At 42.6% G+C, this 20,357-nt stretch overlaps 1 protein-coding gene across 1 annotated transcript in view; it reads right to left on the bottom strand.

The window, feature by feature from the left end:
* VAPA (VAMP associated protein A) overlaps window positions 1-12,192 on the bottom strand; it is a 33,298-nt gene extending 21,106 nt beyond the window's left edge. Inside the window, exon 1 of the mRNA XM_072152245.1 lies at window positions 11,822-12,192. Coding sequence (XP_072008346.1) covers window positions 11,822-11,903 — 82 coding nt within the window. The 5' untranslated portion in view covers window positions 11,904-12,192. The remainder of the gene's footprint in view (window positions 1-11,821) is intronic.
* Between the last annotated feature and the right edge of the window lie 8,165 nt (window positions 12,193-20,357).

Raw genomic sequence — 20,357 nt, 5'->3', positions numbered from 1 at the left:
AGATCTAGTGATCCAGAGAAAGCAGGGAAGACACAGAGCACTGGATCTCTGCAAAATAGTTAGAAATCATGATATAGTGCCATCTGATTACGCATTACCTACAGATGTGAAAAAAACGGATGTGGATACAAGGTTATCACACATCTACTGTTTTTGTGGCCCATCTGAAGGAGCCCTAACCGATTTAAGCTTTCTACCAAAGACGCTGGAATACAGATTCAGATTTAATCTCCAAACACAGATTATAATAATAATAAAAAAACGTAAGACAATATTACCAAAAACACAAATACTATTAATAATGTTGTCACTGACAAGACTGTTGCCCTCGTCCGTGTGTTATCCCTTTTTTTCATTACTGGCACACAGACATTCAGTTCAATGGGCCCTTACACATCAACACGTTTCTTAGGTGTCAGAGAAGGTCATATTCCTGCCAATTTATGCAGCTCAGGCTTTCCCAAAAAAGTTTGGGCACCCCTGTATAGGAAGACATTCCTTTTTGTGGAACAGTTATTAGTCAAGACAATTATGTCACCCATCAAAGGGTTGGGGCACAGTAGTAACATTTGCCAGCTTATCTTTTTTTCGGACCAGCAAAAACAGATGACATGGATTGTACATGCGAAATGTATTACAAATTGATGCACAGACAGCAAAAGACTGACCACGGATCTGTTCTTTGAGCCTCTATCTAACGGTCCTCGGATGAAAATAAACTGAGGCTGCATTCACACGAAAGTATGCCAGCCGGGGCTTATCTGGGTGGGCATAGGTTTGCCACGATGGAGAGGAGGAGGGTTGACCCCTCCCTTCTCCATAGCGATGCACGGTTCCGTTACACAGGGAAAGATAGGACATGTCCTATCTTTTCCCCATGTATGGAGCTGTACGGTGCCACAGGTGTGGGGGTGTGGTGAGAGCGTATATACATTCCCCAACGGTCATGTAAATGGAGCCTTATACGGATAATACTACTACAGCTTCCACTACTTATATTCGAATGGTAAATAAAACAGGATTGTCTACTTTGAGAAAAACTTACTATAGGGGTCAAAGGCCACGTAAAAAAAAGACTGACAAAATCCCTACCAATAATCATGTGCAGGATAGGGTTTACAAGAGAATTCTTGTACTCACTAAAGATTGCACTGGCGAGAGCTGAGCAGCAATGTAACTAGTTGGGCAGATTTGGTGAGCAGACATTCCCAGTGTGCAACAAGCCGGGAAAAAGATATCAGCAGGGACCAAGGCGGCACCAGAAAAGGACCACTACAGGATTTGTGGCTGCAAATTTGTCAATTGGACGTGCGCGAGTATCCTATAGGCCTCTGATAGGTTGGTATACTTTTTGCATACAGAAAAATATGTCGACTTCGATTCTACCTTTTTACTTTACGGAATCTGTATTTCCAGCGACCTACGTCTCAGCCTTCCCTTGGTTATATGCGACAGGTCATAAGATGGGAGCAGTGCAAGTATCTATTTATTTAAAAAACAAAAAAACAATAAGGCGGCTCTTATCTCAGCAGGTAGTTCCTGCAATGATTTTTACAGGAAACAAGTACATTTTGTACAGTCTCCAAATATAGTAAGAGTAGAGTAACACACCTAGGTCCTAGACTTCCAAGTCACTGATATGTTACAAGGGAACACAGAAATAAAAGTGACATTTTTATCTTATTAACATTTATCTGCACAAGTCTATGCAGTCAGTTCTTCCACCATATCTGTGCTGTAACAGATTATAAGGTATAATAAGGCTTCTTCACTGGCAATACAAATAAAGGTTTTGGGTGAACTACTTAACCCCTTAACCTACTTAAGCCCTTTTTTGTTTCTGCATTTCCATTTTTCACTTCCAACCATCAAAAATGTTACTTTTATTTTTACATGTAGAGAGCTTGGAGACAGCTTGTTTTCTGCTTTTCTCTAACAAATTGCACTCCATAGTGACGATATTGCATATTCCATGCCATGAAGCTAAAAAATATTCCAAATGCAGTGAAATTGGTAAAAAAAAAAAAAAAAAACGCATTTGTACCATATTCTTGTGGACTTGGATTTTACGGCTTTCACTGTGCACCCCAAATGACATGTCTACTTTGGGTTGATGCGATCACAGGGATATTACATTTGTATAGGTTTTATAATGTTTTTATACATCTACAAAAAAATTTTTTGTTTTGCCATCTTCTGGCACGCATTGCTTTTTCGTACCTTGGTGTAAGGAGCTGTGGGTAGTGTTATTTTTATAACTTTTGATGAAGTTTTAAATGCTCCTATTTTTAGGACTGTACAGCCTTTTGATCACTATTTATATAGTTTTTTATATTTTTCAAAGTGGCAGAAAAGTGCCATTTTCAAGTTTGGACACCATTTTCCATTACAGGGTTAAACGCAGTGAAAAAGAATTATTATATTTTAATAGATGCGGCGATACCCAATGTGTTTCTGATTTTTACTGTTTATATTAATATGACTTCTAGGGAAAGGGGGGGCGATTTGAATTTTTAGGGTTTTTTTTAATATATATATTTTTTTATTTTTACTGTTTTCCAGTCCCTCCAGGGTACTTACCCTAGGTTGTCCGATTGATCCTACCATATACTGCAACCATGTACTGCTAGCACTGATTGCAGGTGTTACCAGTAAGTGTTTGTTGCAACATGCTGCAAGGACTTAAAGGCTATGTTGAGGGTTCAGCCCGTGTGCCCTCTCCTAGCACCCGCAGCCAACACGTGCTGTACTATTACTATTCTGGACAGTCACATTTAATTTAATCAGACATTCAAACCTTTCTTCAAATTGAAGGCTCTAAAAACGCAAATCGCTCATTGCTGCTCCGCTCATCATGGTGAGCGACGAGGAGTCCAACAGGGACACATCAGACCCCCTGATCTGTAGTGGTCTCATCACCGAGACCACCACCAATCAGCAAGTTATCTCTATCTATAGGATAGGGCCTAAGTGTAGCACAGAGAAAGTTTATAAATAAATATTCTGCTGTGTGCAGAGAAGCTATTAACCCATAGACCAGCGATGGTGAACCTTTTTGAGCCTCAGTGCCCAAACTTCAACCAAAAGCCACTTATTTATTGCAAAGTGCCAGCGCAGCAATTTAAGCAGTAATGTATTTCTCCTTGTTCATTGACAACTTTCAATTCTTAAGCCTCCCAAGGACACCAATGCAGTTGAAAGGAGGAGGGCAAACTCATCTATCATTGTAGGCAGATTCTTTGAGTTCTCTCTGGTGAACTTTATTTTGGGGCGATGGCCTGGGTGCCCACAGAGAGGGCTCCAAGTGCCGCCTCTGGAACCAGTGCCATAGACTGTGTACTAATGATTTCTACCACCTATTACATGTTCCCTGCTCCTCCATATGATGGAAGCTGCCAGGCTGTCAACGTATACATCTTAAATGTGCACTGTGCAGTGTTCAGTGGATTTACATGTGGGAAACTTAATGGATTTAATGCTAAATTAGAAAACACAAGGCATTATGGGATCTGTGGGCAAGCTAACTGACCTCAGCTTGAGGGCATAGACTGACAGACATTAGTCTATACACTTCACCTCTGGTGAGAAAGATTTTTATCAAATACTTTCAGAACAGAAAATGCCATAGCTTTGGAAAGAAAAGGACGAGCAGCACAAAGTAGGCATCCTTCTGTTTTTAAAGGGGAAATCACATAAAATAATTTGGTAAAATCATTATAACTTTACAGTTCCGCTTTAAAGGTTGAGACAATGCATGACGAGACAGATCCCCAACCTGTTCAGTGCTGAACTAGACAGCAATTTCAGCTGCAGTGTTGAAATGATTACCCATGGAGATTCTCCACATTATTCTATCCTCTCTTGCATTTGTCCTTTCACAGACTTGGAACAACCAACTTCTCTTGCTATGGATGATAGTCACCCCTTTTTGGCCTTCATCGGGACAACCTGCTGATACTTGCAAAGTTGAAAACTGGAAAGTTAGGCTACCAGTTAAATAGGGTTTGTTGGATAATTAAGGAAAATTAGTACCAGGTCCTATATTAACACCAACAACTTTTAGGTTTAAGGTTTCTAATGTTGATTATTGTTCTTTTACGATTAACCAATTTACATTTTTATTTTGTGCTTTATAATATATACAATTTATTAAAGAAGCTTAAATACTGCTGGGACAATGGACCAATCACAGGTTTCAGTAGTGATCTCCACACAGATGGCACATCACTGAATGACCTATGCAATTACTGTATTTACGGTTTGTTTTTGGTGTGCATTGTTAACCTACCCTAAGGAAATATCCTCAATATCAAATCTGTGGTGATCCAAATACACAGCACCCCCTCAGATCTGGTGCCCAAGAAGCTAGATGGCTACACAGATTGGATGCGCCAATTCACACCAACTTTGATTCATTTCAAATGAATAAGAGTTGATGCCTCTGCCACCACTGCTGGGAAGCCGGAGCCAAACGGAGAAGATGAGCAGGGGGCAAGAGGACACCGGGGTTGAGCACCAGAGGCGAGTACCGAGTTTATTATTTTGTCATAGCTAGAGATATATCTAAATATCTATCTATGAAATGGAAATGGCAGGCAGCACTCCAGGATTCAAGTCAATTGAAGGTGATTTTTATTGGAACAAGTGGCGACGTTTCGGTGTCATACACCTTTCTCAAGTCCACTGTGCGGACTTGAATTTTCCATGTTTAGATATATAGATAGATATAAAGGGGGGCAGACATTTCATTTCGGGGGGGGGGGGGGGCTCTGCTGGACAATTCATTCCGGGGGGGGGGCGCGCGGCTCTGCTGGACAATTCATTCCGGGGGGGGGGGGCGCGGCTCTGCTGGACAATTCATTCCGGGGGGGGGGGGGGCGCGGCTCTGCTGGACATTTCATTTCACAAGGGGGGCGCAGCTCTGCTGGACATTTCATTTCACAAGGGGGGCGCAGCTCTGCTGGACATTTCATTTCACAAGGGGGGAGCAGCTCTGCTGGACATTTCATTTCACAAGGGGGGAGCAGCTCTGCTGGACATTTCATTTCACAAGGGGGGAGCAGCTCTGCTGGACATTTCATTTCACAAGGGGGGAGCAGCTCTGCTGGACATTTCATTTCACAAGGGGGGAGCAGCTCTGCTGGACATTTCATTTCACAAGGGGGGAGCAGCTCTGCTGGACATTTCATTTCACAAGGGGGGAGCAGCTCTGCTGGACATTTCATTTCACAAGGGGGGAGCAGCTCTGCTGGACATTTCATTTCACAAGGGGGGCGCAGCTCTGCTGGACATTTCATTTCACAAGGGGGGCGCAGCTCTGCTGGACATTTCATTTCACAAGGGGGGCGCAGCTCTGCTGGACATTTCATTTCACAAGGGGGGAGCAGCTCTGCTGGACATTTCATTTCACAAGGGGGGAGCAGCTCTGCTGGACATTTCATTTCACAAGGGGGGAGCAGCTCTGCTGGACATTTCATTTCACAAGGGGGGAGCAGCTCTGCTGGACATTTCATTTCACAAGGGGGGAGCAGCTCTGCTGGACATTTCATTTCACAAGGGGGGAGCAGCTCTGCTGGACATTTCATTTCACAAGGGGGGAGCAGCTCTGCTGGACATTTCATTTCACAAGGGGGGAGCAGCTCTGCTGGACATTTCATTTCACAAGGGGGGAGCAGCTCTGCTGGACATTTCATTTCACAAGGGGGGAGCAGCTCTGCTGGACATTTCATTTCACAAGGGGGGAGCAGCTCTGCTGGACATTTCATTTCACAAGGGGGGAGCAGCTCTGCTGGACATTTCATTTCACAAGGGGGGAGCAGCTCTGCTGGACATTTCATTTCACAAGGGGGGAGCAGCTCTGCTGGACATTTCATTTCACAAGGGGGGAGCAGCTCTGCTGGACATTTCATTTCACAAGGGGGGAGCAGCTCTGCTGGACATTTCATTTCACAAGGGGGGAGCAGCTCTGCTGGACATTTCATTTCACAAGGGGGGAGCAGCAAGATCAGTTGCTGCATTTTGCACCGTAGGCTTATAATCAAGTCAATAAGTTTGCCCTTTTTTTGGCAAAATTAGGTGCCTCTGCTTATTCTTGGGTTGGCTTATATAGTCAGGAAGCAGTACTGGCATGAGAAAGAAGACCGGAGTGACCAAAGAAAAGAAAAGGTTTACTGCAAGGAACTTTGTAATACTGGCAAAAATACAGTGCAAACCAAGAGGAATTCCTTTTCACGTATCCACAATTATAAGGTATTTACACAATAGAACAACCAACCAGACAACTTCATGCCAATGACTCAGCTTATTATCACAATGTTATCTACATACATACAGCAGCATTTTCTAGATATTTTCAAAATAAGCTCTAGATCCAAAAACTAGAACTCCCTCCTCGAGGTTACAGAACTGGAAGGATGAGGGCCATTTGCAGGCTGTAATGTAAACCTGACTACTGCAATAGATCTACACCTCATATAAGGAGTGCTACTCCACACATACAGAGGGAAAAGTCCTGGCCAATTTTGGCAACAATCTAGGATTGCAAGGAAGCATTTTACAGCGAACTAATTTTAGCCACAAGGCAACCTTCTCAATTTGCAGCAACGCTATGTGTAAATCTAAGATGCGCTGACGATCTTGCAGTGCTCCTACTAGATCAGAGAAAGCCTGCCAAAAACACTAACTAGTAATATCCTGTAATTAAGGGAATTAACATCCTCTGGGCTAATTAAAATCACTAATCCCCACAAACATCCACATGAATGTCACTTACCATATATCTGTATCAGGCAGACCTATACTGTACCAAGAAAGGTAAAAATCTTCACTCATAGTGCAAATACCATCAAAATGACAGACACCCAAACAGAAGCGCAGCAGACCCCATCACAGCCAGGGGAATCCCTACACTGCTGATCATCATCCAGAGCTTCCTTAATAGAAGCAGAGTGCAGATGTGACATGTCCTTTTAAGTAACACAAGTCTATCTACAATCAGTTTTACCAATGGTAGACGTGTCCTACTAACTGTTTTCTGAGGAATTATTTTCCTCAGGACTTCATTTATTATATAACTACATACGGCACAATTTTGGCAATAACCCATTATAAAACTTATGCTACTCAGCCCTTGCATTATAATTTATTCACGTGCTCGAACATTAAAAGTCTCGCCTGGTCCCACCCATCCACAGTGCATAGAGCAGGTCACGTCAGGGAGCAGGTAGGTCTTCTACAGTCATAAAGTGAATTAGTTACAAGACGAGGTGCTCTAGTGCAGTAGACAAAGCACCCCAGACTGCTTAGCATAGTGTTTATAACTCTATATTATTAAAATTGCAGTGTATAGAGTTTTATATTAAAGGGGTATTTCCATTTCAGACAATTAATGTTATGGTTTGTATAATAAAAAGTTATACAATTTTCCAATATACTTCCTTATATAGTATACTTTCCTTCCAGTGGACAGAAATCATGGTCACACAGGTGCAAGGCTCATAATATCATATAGAGAGTAGTCAGAGCTGTGCGATATAACGAGCGCACAACTGTGTGACCATGGGCAGTTTTCTGTCCACTGAAAGTAAACCATGAAGCTTTCTATAGCAGGACAGCAAGCAGAGATCCAGAAAACCACAAGGAATTGATACAGAAATTATATTGGAAACTTGTATAACTTTTCATTATACAAACACTAACATTTATTTGCCGAAATGGGAATAACCCTTTAAGGTCTGAGAACAGTTCCTCAGGATCTGGTAAGTAGGACTAGGCTTCTATCAAGTAAAACTGAAGGTATATGTCCCTTAAGTTCAGGAAATACATGAACACAGCTAACCGCTCTGTGTCCTCAAAAATGTATTGCAGGAGCACCAACAGTAGAAAACCCCCACCATCAGCAGCCATTTACATTACAACCCTCAGTTATGGGAACCAGCGACTCAAAGGGAAAATATTAAAGCATTTCTAACCTTTCCACAAATATTAGAGAAATCAGAAGTCCAGTGTGTGCACTATGTATGAGGAGTAACACTGCTTGAGGACAACATAAGAGAGGTAGAGAGATGCTGTTACAACTGAAAAGAAGAGAATATGTGAAAATAAATAACACTGATGCAATGAGTAGACTGCATACTCCATACTTGGATCATACGGGGTATATCCACAGCAGGTAAGTCACTGCAGATAGTGGTGAGAATCTGCTGCTTTGTACAGTAGCAGCCAAGTGGATAATATTGAATTAGATTTTATCCACAGGCTGCACAGATAACCTGCATAACCGATGCAACATAATAAGTCAGAAAAGCAGAATACCTGCAGTGATTATGCTACATATTCTGCTGTTATACCTACATTATTTTACTTTTATTCAATGATGACCTATTGTTACTGTAAGATTGTGCTGTCAAACTCATTAGCCATGTTAATCATCCTCTTCAGATGAGATCCATATGTATAGAGAAGCTTAAAACTAGAGGGTGTCCCAATGGGAATGTTATACACATACGATGGGATTTTCTATAGTACACAGCAAATCTATGCCAACCTGTTCAATGGAGATTTTGCCATGTTTCTGCCCCAAGGATACCCCTGGTGTATATGCAAGCAACTTTTTCCAGGGTATACTTAATATATATTCACCAAATAGAATGTCAAAAGGGTCTTATCGTCACCTTAAAATACAACTGTAAAGTATAAACACTTTTGCCTAACTCTGCACTAAGCTAATTATAGTAAATTAGAGAACTGGTTATATTTGCTATCTGCAGGTGTTTAACTGCCCCCCAGGATACTCTCCATTTGTCATGCTTTCTGGTCACCATGGGAAACCTTATAGAACTGCTCGAGAGGAGGCGGCTTGTTGGGAGGGGCAGAAGAAGATGATTGCAAGAAAATAAGACCTGGAAAGGGTTCACAAGCATGTGACTCAGGTCGGCCAATTACAAACATGCTGTCCTAATTCATATAAATACCAGCAAGTGGCACACACTTCAGGAATAGCTGAATGTCATTTTATAAGGGATGATAGATATAACAGCTTGTATCTACAGCTAGGAAGAAGCCAGCAACATGGTACGGGTATCGTTGGAATTGCTGTCAAAGGCTCTCCCCAGCTGTATTAAAATAATTTTTTGTCAGTAACTTTAAAAGTTACGCTTTAAATATATAAATGATTAGTCTCACAATAAGCAGAGAGCCAAATCTAGACACTTCTTTTCCCTATGCTGTCAGTGAAGCTTTGTATACCCGTCTCTGCATGTGTAGCTACGTATTCAAACAGAGGCATTGGCAGAAAGCTCAGTAGTAAAAAACCTCTCCACCTGATATACGTTGTAGATAACATCCAACCCCACACAACACCTGCAAATGTCAAATTTGACCCATTCCCCTCATGACTAGGAACCAGTTAGCCAAATTTATACAGTATCTTGAGTGCTTTGTTGTAGCTATTCTGCTACAGCATAAATGATCTCAGGAGCACCTTCCCCCTTAAACGAGTAGTCCCTTTAAATGTTTTTCCAAAAGTTTACAGTGCTATACGACCACGGTTTAAGTGGCCGTTTACTTCCGTACTGGTTTCTGCAAACATAACGGAAGCTAAATACTGATGATGTTCTGACACAGACATGTGACCAGCTCAGCCAATCACTGGATGCAGAACTGAGAAAAAGAAACAGGATCGGTAAGGCGAGAGTATATCTTTTCTTATTTTAAGACATGTTATACTGTTCTTACGTGAAATATTGTAAGTGAAGAAAAACACTTGTAATAAGTTCTACATCTGCAGACATCATATGACTATGTAATCGAGTAAGATGCAAAGCTGTAACACGTTTAGTGCTACAAGTCATAACTCAACGTAACCCCGGCTTATAATGGAGCTCATTGTGCGATCATGTGGCATATCTTATGCCCACCTCCACTCACAAGACAAGGCAGTAAGCTAGCCCCTCATACATCTTAGAACGATAAGCTCCAAATCCTGCAGCTTCTATTTCTGCTCTCTCTATGTATGAGGTTACTCTGCCGGGTAGATGGCATCCCATGAAATAGCCCTAGTGTGTCAACCTGTGACACCCGAGGACTGATGTGGTTACAAGTCTGGACAGCACAGAACACATTTCCCCTAAATAAGTCACAGATTCTGATTCCCTTTGAAAGTGAGTCCAAACATGCACAATTAACCCCTCTGCCTCCACCACTGTGCCTTGTTACAGAGGTCATTTAAGGGCCTTATTCTACAGTGGAGTAAAGACATGAGCTGATGGAAACATGGTCATCCGACTGCAGAATTATCAAATGTTCCTGGAGTTTGCCACTGGCACAATGAAGGGGCAGGTACACCAACCCCAGGGACTACCAAGTGTGTGGCACATTAAGTGCTGCCGAGTATAGTAGAAAGAGTTGTAAATTTTAAAAAATTGAGACCCCTCTGGTTCAAAACGTGTCAGACTTTTTCATTTAGTGACGTCTTAATTTTTTCTAATAAAATGGATTTTTTTTTTAATCCAAAACTCTTTCACTATACTTGGAAGCTGGATCCCATTGTTCATTCTACATTTGATGACTGCTGGACATCGGTCCTTTCCCTGTGTAGATGACAACAAACCCAGGAGGAGAGCTGAACCCGACACGTTTTTTTTCTCTATGACATTAAAGTGTTGCCCCAGCATCTGCCTTAGGGGTATAGGGTATAATATGCTTGAAATTTGCTGAGGGGCTGGAAGGGCAAAATTAACATGCAAAACACTTTATAGCCTTTATAGGATATTAAAAACTTATTACACTAATTACATATTTTCTAGCACAAATTGGAAAACACTTAGAAAGCCACAAAGCCGTAATTAGGCACCAATTTAATTTAATGGTTTAAGAATATTAATTGTGGTAACAGTGCTGTGCCATGATGCCAGTAGTACTGCACGCGACTGCTGCGCCCAGTGATTGGTTGGTTGGTATTGGGGGGGGGGGGGGGGGGGGGGGGAGGGAATATAAGTATGAGTACTGCTTAGTGAAGTGGGGGATCTGAGTGGTGATCTTTATGCTTCAGAACGTTTTAAACCGTTTCATAAAAAAGTTATAAAAGTTATGATGGCGAAAGGGTTTTATGACGGAAATGTATTGTTCGATTCCTAACTTATTAAGCAGCGTCACTAACTGAAACTACTTTGCACCCTGATGCTGGATCATGGCTTGTAAGATGGTCTCATATTCCTAAAAAAATAGGTTTTAAAAATATGCTTATAGGCGGCGAGTGCTCTACAGCAGTCTGGAGGGGCTCTGGTGACGCCCCAAAGTGCTTGCACCTCATTAGCATATTAAACAACATTTTTTTTAAGGAAAACAAGACCATAAAAACTAACACAGATCCTGCAACAGGATGCAAAGAGGATTCAGTCAGTGACGCTGCTGCTTTATACGGCATAGATCAGATGGTAGATTACCTTTTAGTTTAGTGGAAGCGATTTTGTGTTGATATAAAAATTTGTATATTTTAAATTTATATATTCCACATAGAGGCTGATGTGGAATATATAAAAAAACCGTAACGACAGGCGTGTATATAGCAGCAGCCACAGATCTGTACTCAGCCCATCCAGGAGCGGTCATTGCACTACATTACCTGGGGGTGAGCGATGCCAGGCTACCTATACAACATGCCACGCGTGGCACTAGTAATGGCACTGGCTCCCCCAGGCATGGCTTATACTGTGGGCACAGCAGATGCCACCACACACCCATGCTCGGTGCCATGAGCCTGGCATCCCCCGGGCACTGGCACAGGGCAGCCCCTGCAGTGCCCGCTCTCGGCTCGCGTTACCTTTGAATTTGAGCTCGTGCGGTGGGTCGAGGACCAGGACCTGTTCGTGCTTCGACATGTTGGCCCCTCCGGCTGCACACATGCACCTCACAGCTGGGACACGGCACGGGAGATGCGGGAAGAGGCCTCCGGGCTGGGGTAATGGAGAGGGGCCCGGCAGTGAGCGCCACCAGGCCGGCGGGGTGAGCGAGGGAGGGAGGCTGCCGCTGCGCTGGATAGACGGCAGGGTCGCTGCTCGCCGCTCCACCCCCTGCGCTCCAGGTCACCGCTGACTCAACACAGTTGCGGCAACCGCACAATGGTTGCACAGGGCACGTCAGCGCCGGTAGTGACAGGCAGCACGTGACGTCAGCGCGTAGATTCGGAGCCTCACTGCCCACCTGTAGCCACGCCCACACCGGTGTTACCACGCCCCGATCTACACGTCACCTATTCAGCTTTTTTTTTTGTCTTCCCCAATCACTAAACTTTATTTAATATAGTGTCCGCACAACAGTTGAGGGAAAAGCGATAGAAGCTTAGACATGGCAGCTATCCAGGCCTATAGTCACAGGAATAAGTGCCCTTCTATAGTTAATAATACAAAATATGTACAATACTTTATACTAATACCTGGCAGCCATGCTGTGTACTTACTGGAAGACCACCACAATGTAGGTACATACCTGATCAAACCAGCCTGCTGGGATTTCATTCTAGTTAAAGGAAACCTACCACTTCTGATGGTAGGTATGAGATGTAAACACCGGGCACCAGCTCAGGGTGAGCTGGTGCCGGAGCTTACCTTAGGTAGTGTTTTAAACCGCTATATAGCGGTTTAAAGGAAACCTACCATTTCAGATCGTCGGTGTAAGCTGTAAACTCCGAGCACCAGCTCAGGGTGAGCTGGTGCCGGTGCTTAGTTTCGTTAGTGTTATAAACCGCGGTATCGCGGTTTTAACACTTTTTAAACTTTATAGCAGAAACTGCTTCGCACCCACGATCGTGGGCGCACCTACATAGGAAATGCCGCAGGCGTTGCACGCGCACGGTCTCGCGCAGCGCCGAAGCGGCTTCTGCTATAAAGTTTAAAAAGTGTTAAAACCGCGATACCGCGGTTTATAACACTAACGAAACTAAGCTGTTTACAACCAAAAACACAACGGTGTAAGCTGTTTACAGCTTACACCGACGATCTGAAATGGTAGGTTTCCTTTAAACACATTTTGATTTACAGCCCCGAGGTAGCTTCGGCGCTGCGCGCAGCCGTGCGCGCGTGGCGGCTCCGGCACTTTCTATGGAGCTACTAAGACGCTAGCTAAGGTAAGCTCCGACACCAGCTCACCCTGAGCTGGTGCCCGGTGTTTACAACTCATACCTACCTTGAGGGCGCGTTCACACGTTGCGTTTTGACCTGCGTTTTCATTGCGTTTGAAACGCATATTCAACAGCTGAGGAGAGGTGATTTGCCTAATTACATCACTGTAAACGTTTCCGTTTACAAAACGCATCATAAACGCGATGTTAACGCACAAACGTAAACGGTAATGTAATTAGGCAAATTACCTCACATCAGCTGTTGTATATGCGTTTCAAACGCAACGTGTGAACGCACCCTCAGAAGTGGTAGGTTTCCTTTAACCCCTTAACGCTCTGCGCCGTAGCTCTACGGCGCAGAGGTATAAGGGATGTATGAAGAGGGCTCACGGGCTGAGTCCTCTTCATACAGAGGTGGGGGTTTTTGCATTTTGCACAAAACCCCCACCGCTAATAACCGCGGTCAGTGCTTGCACCGATCGCGGCTATTAACCCTCTAAACGCCGGCCGCAAAGTCGCGGGCGGCGTTTAAAAGACGGCGGCGCGCGGGCGCCGCCATCTTTTTTCCGATCGCCACGCCCCCGAACGTCATCGGGGGGCGGCGATCGGTTACCATGGTAGCCTCGGGTCTTCTCTTGACACGAGGCTACATGGTTTATGCAGGTTCGTTACAATGAGCCAGTGGCTCATTGTAATGTAAGACCTGCAAAAACGCCATATATTGCAATACTGTAGTATTGCAGTATATGGTAGGAGCGATCTGATCATCTAGGGTTAATGTACCCTAGATGGTCTAAAAAATAGTGAAAAAAAAAAGAAAAAAAAAAGTTTAAAAAATAAAAAAAATTAATAAAATATTAAAAGTTCAAATCACCCCCCTTTCCCTAGAACGGATATAAAACATAACAAACAGTAAAAATCACAGACATATTAGGTATTGCCGCGTCCCAAAATGCCCGATCTATCAAAATATAAAAACGGTTACGGCCGGCGGTGACCTCCGAGGCGGGAAATGGCGCCCAAATGTCCGAAATGCGACTTTTACACCTTTTTACATAACATAAAAAATGAAATAAAAAATGATCAAAATGTCGCACAGACCTCAAAATGGTAGCAATGAAAACGTCGCCTCATTTCGCAAAAAATGACCCCTCACACATTTCCGTGCGCCAAAGTATGAAAAAGTTATTAGCGTCAGAAGATGGCAAAAATTTTTTTTGTACACATTCGTTTAATTTTTGAAAATGTATTAAAACACAATAAAACCTATATAAATTTGGTATCACCGCGATCGCACCGAACCAAAGAATAAAGTAGGCGTGTTATTTGGAGCGAAGAGTGGAAGTCGTAAAAACTGAGCCCACAAGAACGTTTCCACATTTGGAATTTTTTTTCAGCTTCGCAGTACACGGCATGTTAAAATAAATAACATTACGGGAAAGTAAAATTTGTTACGCACAAAATAAGCCCTCACACAGGTCTGTACACGTAAAAATGAAAAAGTTATGGATTTTTGAAGTTGGAGAGCGAGAAATTAGCCGAAAAACCCTCCGTCCTTAAGGGGTTAAAGGGGTTGAACCAAGTTTTCAAGTTATCTCCTATCCTATCTCATGCACTGCTAGTGGCATCACCCCGCACTCCACGTGCAGAGACACCTCAGCGCTGTGCTCTGCAATTTGTGAGGAGAATTTATTTAATTATGTGTCACCATATTCTCAAAACGATAACCTTTTTATTCCTTGATGAAAATAAAATTATTAGAGATTGTTTATTGCAGCACAATATAACGGTTAGATTGGTATTATTTTGGGGTACATCCAACTTTTTGATCACTTTTTGAATTTAGTTTTTGAGGGTATTTTGTTTTAAACTTTATTTATTTTTATTACTGTTACATTATCGGACCTTTGGAAAACCTTGATAATAATAAATAATTCTTTATTTATGTAGCGCACACAGATTATGCAGCGCTGTACAGAGCTTGCCAAATCAGTCCCTGTCCCCATGGGGCTCACAATCTAATCACCCTTATTGCTTTTACAATATAATGTCAGTTTTACCAAATGAAAACTGATAAAAAAAAATGGAGATATCTATCTGCTTTCAAAAAGTAGAACAAAATAACCAATATTTTTTGATGGTTTTATTGGTAAAAGATAGTTTTTAGAATTACACGTTTCAAGAGCGCACTGCTCTCTTCGTCAGGTTGATAATAATGCACTTAATATGGCTTCAAAGTAAAAGGAAATGGATACATTTTTAAGAAATAATAGCTAAATTTGGTATACATGTATCAGGTATCTAGATACAGTCATATGAAAAAGTTTGGGCACCCCTATTAATCTTAATCATTTTTAGTTATCAAAATTTGGGTTTTTGCAACAGCTATTTCAGTTAGATATATCTAATAACTGATGGACACAGTAATATTTCAGGATTGAAATGAGGTTTATTGTAATAACAGAAAATGTGCAATATGCATTAAAACAAAATTTGACATGTGCAAAAGTATGGGCACCTCAACAGAAAAGTGACATTAATGTTTAGTAGATCCTCCTTTTGCAAAAATAACAGCCTCTAGTCGCTTCCTGTAGCTTTTAATGAATTTCTGGATCCTGGATAAAGGTATTTTTGACCATTCCTCTTTACAAAACAATTCCAGTTCAGGTAAGTTTGATGGTCGCCGAACATGGACAGCTGCTTCATATCATCCCACAGATGTTCAAATATATTCAGGTCTGGGGACTAGGATGGCCATTCCAGAACATTGTAATTGTTCCTCTGCATGAATGCCTGGGGTACTACAGTACAACTGACTCCCAGAAACTAACCATCAATATGGTGGTACTGGAGTCGTTGTTGCTCCCTGGCTCCTCTATTTCACTGTTACATTGGGAATTGTAGGACGAGTTCCTTAGGGCGCGTTCACACGTTCCGCTATCGTCGCGTTCATAACGCTAGCGCACAGTGGGCGGGGCTCGGGCCGGTCGCATATGCGTTTCCCGGGAAACGCATGCGATTAATAACCCGATCGCATGCGTTTCTCTGGAAATGCATATGCGATCACCCCAAACTCCGCCCCCTGTGCACTAGTGTCGTGTTATGAACGCGGCGCTAGCGGAACGTGTGAACGCGCCCTTAGGTGTCGCATTCCCCAGTAGGTATAAATGGTAGGCTGACATAGGACCACTTACCGATGGTGAATGGGATAATATTCTCTCCCTAACACCAATTTTCTCACTTATTAGTTGCTGTTACTGCACAGGGCTTATAAAACCAGTTACTGTGGCATAAATCTGGGCCAGGTCAGAATCAAACTGTCTAAAATGTAACATGCCTGATACACACCTTATGTATATGTACTGGGAATACACAAAGCTGGGAGGATATTAGCAAAAAGTACTGGATCTTATTTTGAAGGTGTATTCAATATGATTGGAGGGATCCCAAAGGATTTGCCTAATGGGGCTGCTGGAGGATGATATGGGCATTACACTCAACATCATAGGCATATCTCGAATACTTTATCAGGCCCGTAAGATAATAGCAGCCAAATGGATTCAACCACTCCCCCCTGCTATTAAAGAACTGAAGGAGCACCTCAATGAGGTGATTAGATTAGAAAATTAGATTATACAAGAAAAGCCTTGAAGAAGTTTGACACCACATGGGGTCATTGGATTACACCAGGTCTCCCCTCCAGGTTCCTAATGAGCCCTCCTGGGGTAGTCATGCTGTGCATGTATTAGACAGAGGCTGGGATACAGCATCCTGTGTTGTGGTTTTGTCCTCATTATTGTTAATAGAAAATGTGTTGGTGAAAAATAAATCCACCTGAAGGCATGAATTCCCTGACCAGCATTTCTTCCCAGTATTTGGACATAGTCCCACAATTCCATGTTTGGAAGCTTAGGAGTTTCTCTAAGGGCGCTGTCCCACGTTGCGTTTGCAAACGCAGACACAGTCAAAACCGGTCCGCGGTCCGATCGCATCGGCGTTTCTATGGAAACGCCTGCGATAGGGTACAAGCCGCCGGTGTTTTGTGTTAAATTAGTGCAAAACACCGGTGGCTCGTTCCCATAGAAACGCCGATGCGATCGAACCGCCTCGGTGGGCGCGGTTTTGTCTGCAATATTAAATGGAGAAAAGTCTCTGGCGGGCACAGCCCCAACGATACTGCCGACAGCCCAACGTGTGGCCCGACTCTCCGGGATCACGGCAGGACTTTCCAGCGGTGCTCAATCAATGTATATAAGAATAGAATAGAATAGAATAGAATAGAATGCTTTATTGTCCCCATAGGGGAAATTGACTTTGTCACAACGACAACAGCAACACCTCCATTCATGATCACAGATATACATATACAAACAGAGTAAGATACAACATACTTTACATATAGATAATAACAGTTATTTTAAAAGAATCAATAAAAAGTATAAAAAGAAGAAGAAACACCGTGGTTACATATTAATTACTTGCCCATGTTAACTAATGCAATTGCCCTCGGTATAAAAGAATTTTTAAAACGATTCGTTCTACATTTCATGTGCAAAAACCGATCACTAAATGTGCTACGTTGACCCATCAGTGTGTTATGTAATGGGTTTTTCTCATTACATACAATGGATTTAAATTTGGAGAACATACGTGCACACAAGACTGACTCCCAATCCTCTGTCTTAGTACCAACAATTGAGTTCACCTTCCTGACCACTTTCTTAAATTTGTTCAGGTCAGTGGTGCGAGCATTATTTCCCCAACATACCACCGCATAAAATAAAACACTTCCAATTACAGACTGGTAAAAAGACAGCAACATCCTACGGTCCACATCAAAGGACCTGAGCGATCTTAAAAAGTACAGTCTCCCGGACGCCTTTTTATACAATTTCTCTGAATTTATATGCCACAATAACTTATCATCCAGATAGACGCCCAGATACTTATAGTTTGTGACGCGTTCTACTTGTAGGCTCACCATCAGTATCATGTTCTTTTCGGAAACTGATTACCATTTCCTTGGTCTTAGATAGATTCAATTCCAAACCATTTGTGTCGCACCACTCCGAGAACACATCAATGGTCGACCAGTATTCAGACAGATCTCCCCCTTTTATACCCCCTATTATCGCAGTGTCATCCGAATACTTCTGCAAGAAACACTGACTTCTATTTTTTTGAAAATCTGCGGTGTAGATGGTAAATAAAAACGGGGCAAGAACAGTCCCCTGTGGGGCTCCAATGTTACTCACAACCACATCCGACACCGTGTTTCCAATTTTCACCTTCTGCGGTCTTAATATCAGATAATTAAAGATCCACTGAATTAGGCCAGAACCAACCCCCATTTTACCCAATTTCTGACATAAACGTTTCGGGATAATCCTATTAAAAGCACTCCCAAAGTCGAAGAACATTATCCTGATATCAGACCCCGGCTCGTCCAGATGCATATATACCCTGTGGAGCAAATAAAGAATCGCATCCTCCACACCCAGACGTGGTTGGTATGCAAATTGTAAAGGGTCAAGATACGGTTCAACTACTTCAGCAAGATGTCTCAAAATAAAACGCTCAAAAACCTTCATAATTATTGGTGTTAACGCTATCGGGCGGTAGTCATTTGGTTCTCTCGGAGCCCTGACCTTTTGGACCGGAATAATGCACGACGTCTTCCATAACGTAGGAACCACAGCAGCTGAAAAACCACAGCAGCTGAAGAAGATATCCATACATAAACATAGAGAAAGATGACGGCACTCACCGGTTCCAAAAGCATGAAAAGCGTCCTTTATTGGTGGGGAAGCATGCAGGGGGGTAAACAGACAGGTTCCGGCAACGGGGCCGTTTCACACACTGTGGCGCTTTCTCAAGCTGTGAAACGGCCCCGTTGCCGGAACCTGTCTGTTTACCCCCCTGCATGCTTCCCCACCAATAAAGGACGCTTTTCATGCTTTTGGAACCGGTGAGTGCCGTCATCTTTCTCTATGTTTATGTGCGGTTTTATCTGCGTTTGCAAACGCAACGTGGGACAGCGCCCTAAAGGAAACCTACTATGAGAAGTAGAAGTGATGGTAGATTCCTCCTGCCTGCCTCGGCCCTTATCTGTAATTTAATAATCCTGGAACCTAAGATAACTAGTTAAAAACGTTATTTTATTAACATGAAAATAAACTGTAGAGGCTACTGGGGAGTACCCTTGGCTCCCAGGCTAGTACACATAGATGTAGTACTAGAAACCCTGTTGTATTACAGTGTATTATGATGTGACAATAATCACGTAGGCAGCACATGGGCAAAAACTGAAAAGACCAGGAATAAGATGATAGCAAAAAGAATTATAGGGGAAAAGAAGATGAGATGACAGAATAAGGTTGTGAGTTGTCATGATATTGTCCTTCAAAGGAAATATATAATCAAAATTAGGCATGATAAACCAGGGACACTTACTAATAGACCCAGGCACTGTGACTGTAGTATTCTTCTTATACTTGTTATCCATGGCATCCTTCCTTCTAAAACATTTTTTTTTAATTAAAATTATGCTTATGCGCCAGAATGGCTCTAGGAGCGTTTCCAGAATCCCCATGCTTTAGATTCACAGGCTGTTAGACTGTAAAGGAGCTTGTCTCTCCCTTACCCCTGTTTAATCGCCATTTAGCCCCTCCCTCTGCCTGCTGTAATCTCACACAATGGGAGGGGGAAAGTGATCCTGCACAGTCAATTCAGATGCCACTTTTTTCGTTCTATAATACATAGAAATACTCTTATCTGTCTTATCAGAATCTCATCTTTCAGATTACATCAGGCCGGAGATATAAACAGTCATAGAAATAGTTGTAAATGCGACCTGCAGATAAAAATTCAATTCCCATCTTTTTTATTTTAACTTTCTGAATCTCTGGCACTGTAGCTCACAGAACCATAAGCCTGTTGCAGTTTGGAAAGTTAGACTCTTAGCATAAATATGACCCCAAAGCATTTTTCTTGGTACTATAAACTTGAAGATAGGGGTGTTTGAATTGATCATCCCCTGCCTTAATAAATCTCCCCATTAGGCCTCATGCACATGTCCATGTGCGATATGGCCGGATGGAGATGTGAGGTGTGAGCACTAAGCAGCCGCACTACAAATTGAGGCAAGAATAGGACCTGCTATATAATTTTGTTCAGACTCATGGCCATCCAGCTCGGTCACAGTGTGGTGAGACAGGGCAGCCTCACCTCACAATGACTA

This window comes from Engystomops pustulosus, chromosome 5 (assembly GCF_040894005.1).
Source record: "Engystomops pustulosus chromosome 5, aEngPut4.maternal, whole genome shotgun sequence".
NCBI lineage: Eukaryota > Metazoa > Chordata > Amphibia > Anura > Leptodactylidae > Engystomops > Engystomops pustulosus.
Note: the sequence above shows the minus strand (reverse complement) of the source record. Positions and strands in the feature narration are given on the sequence as shown.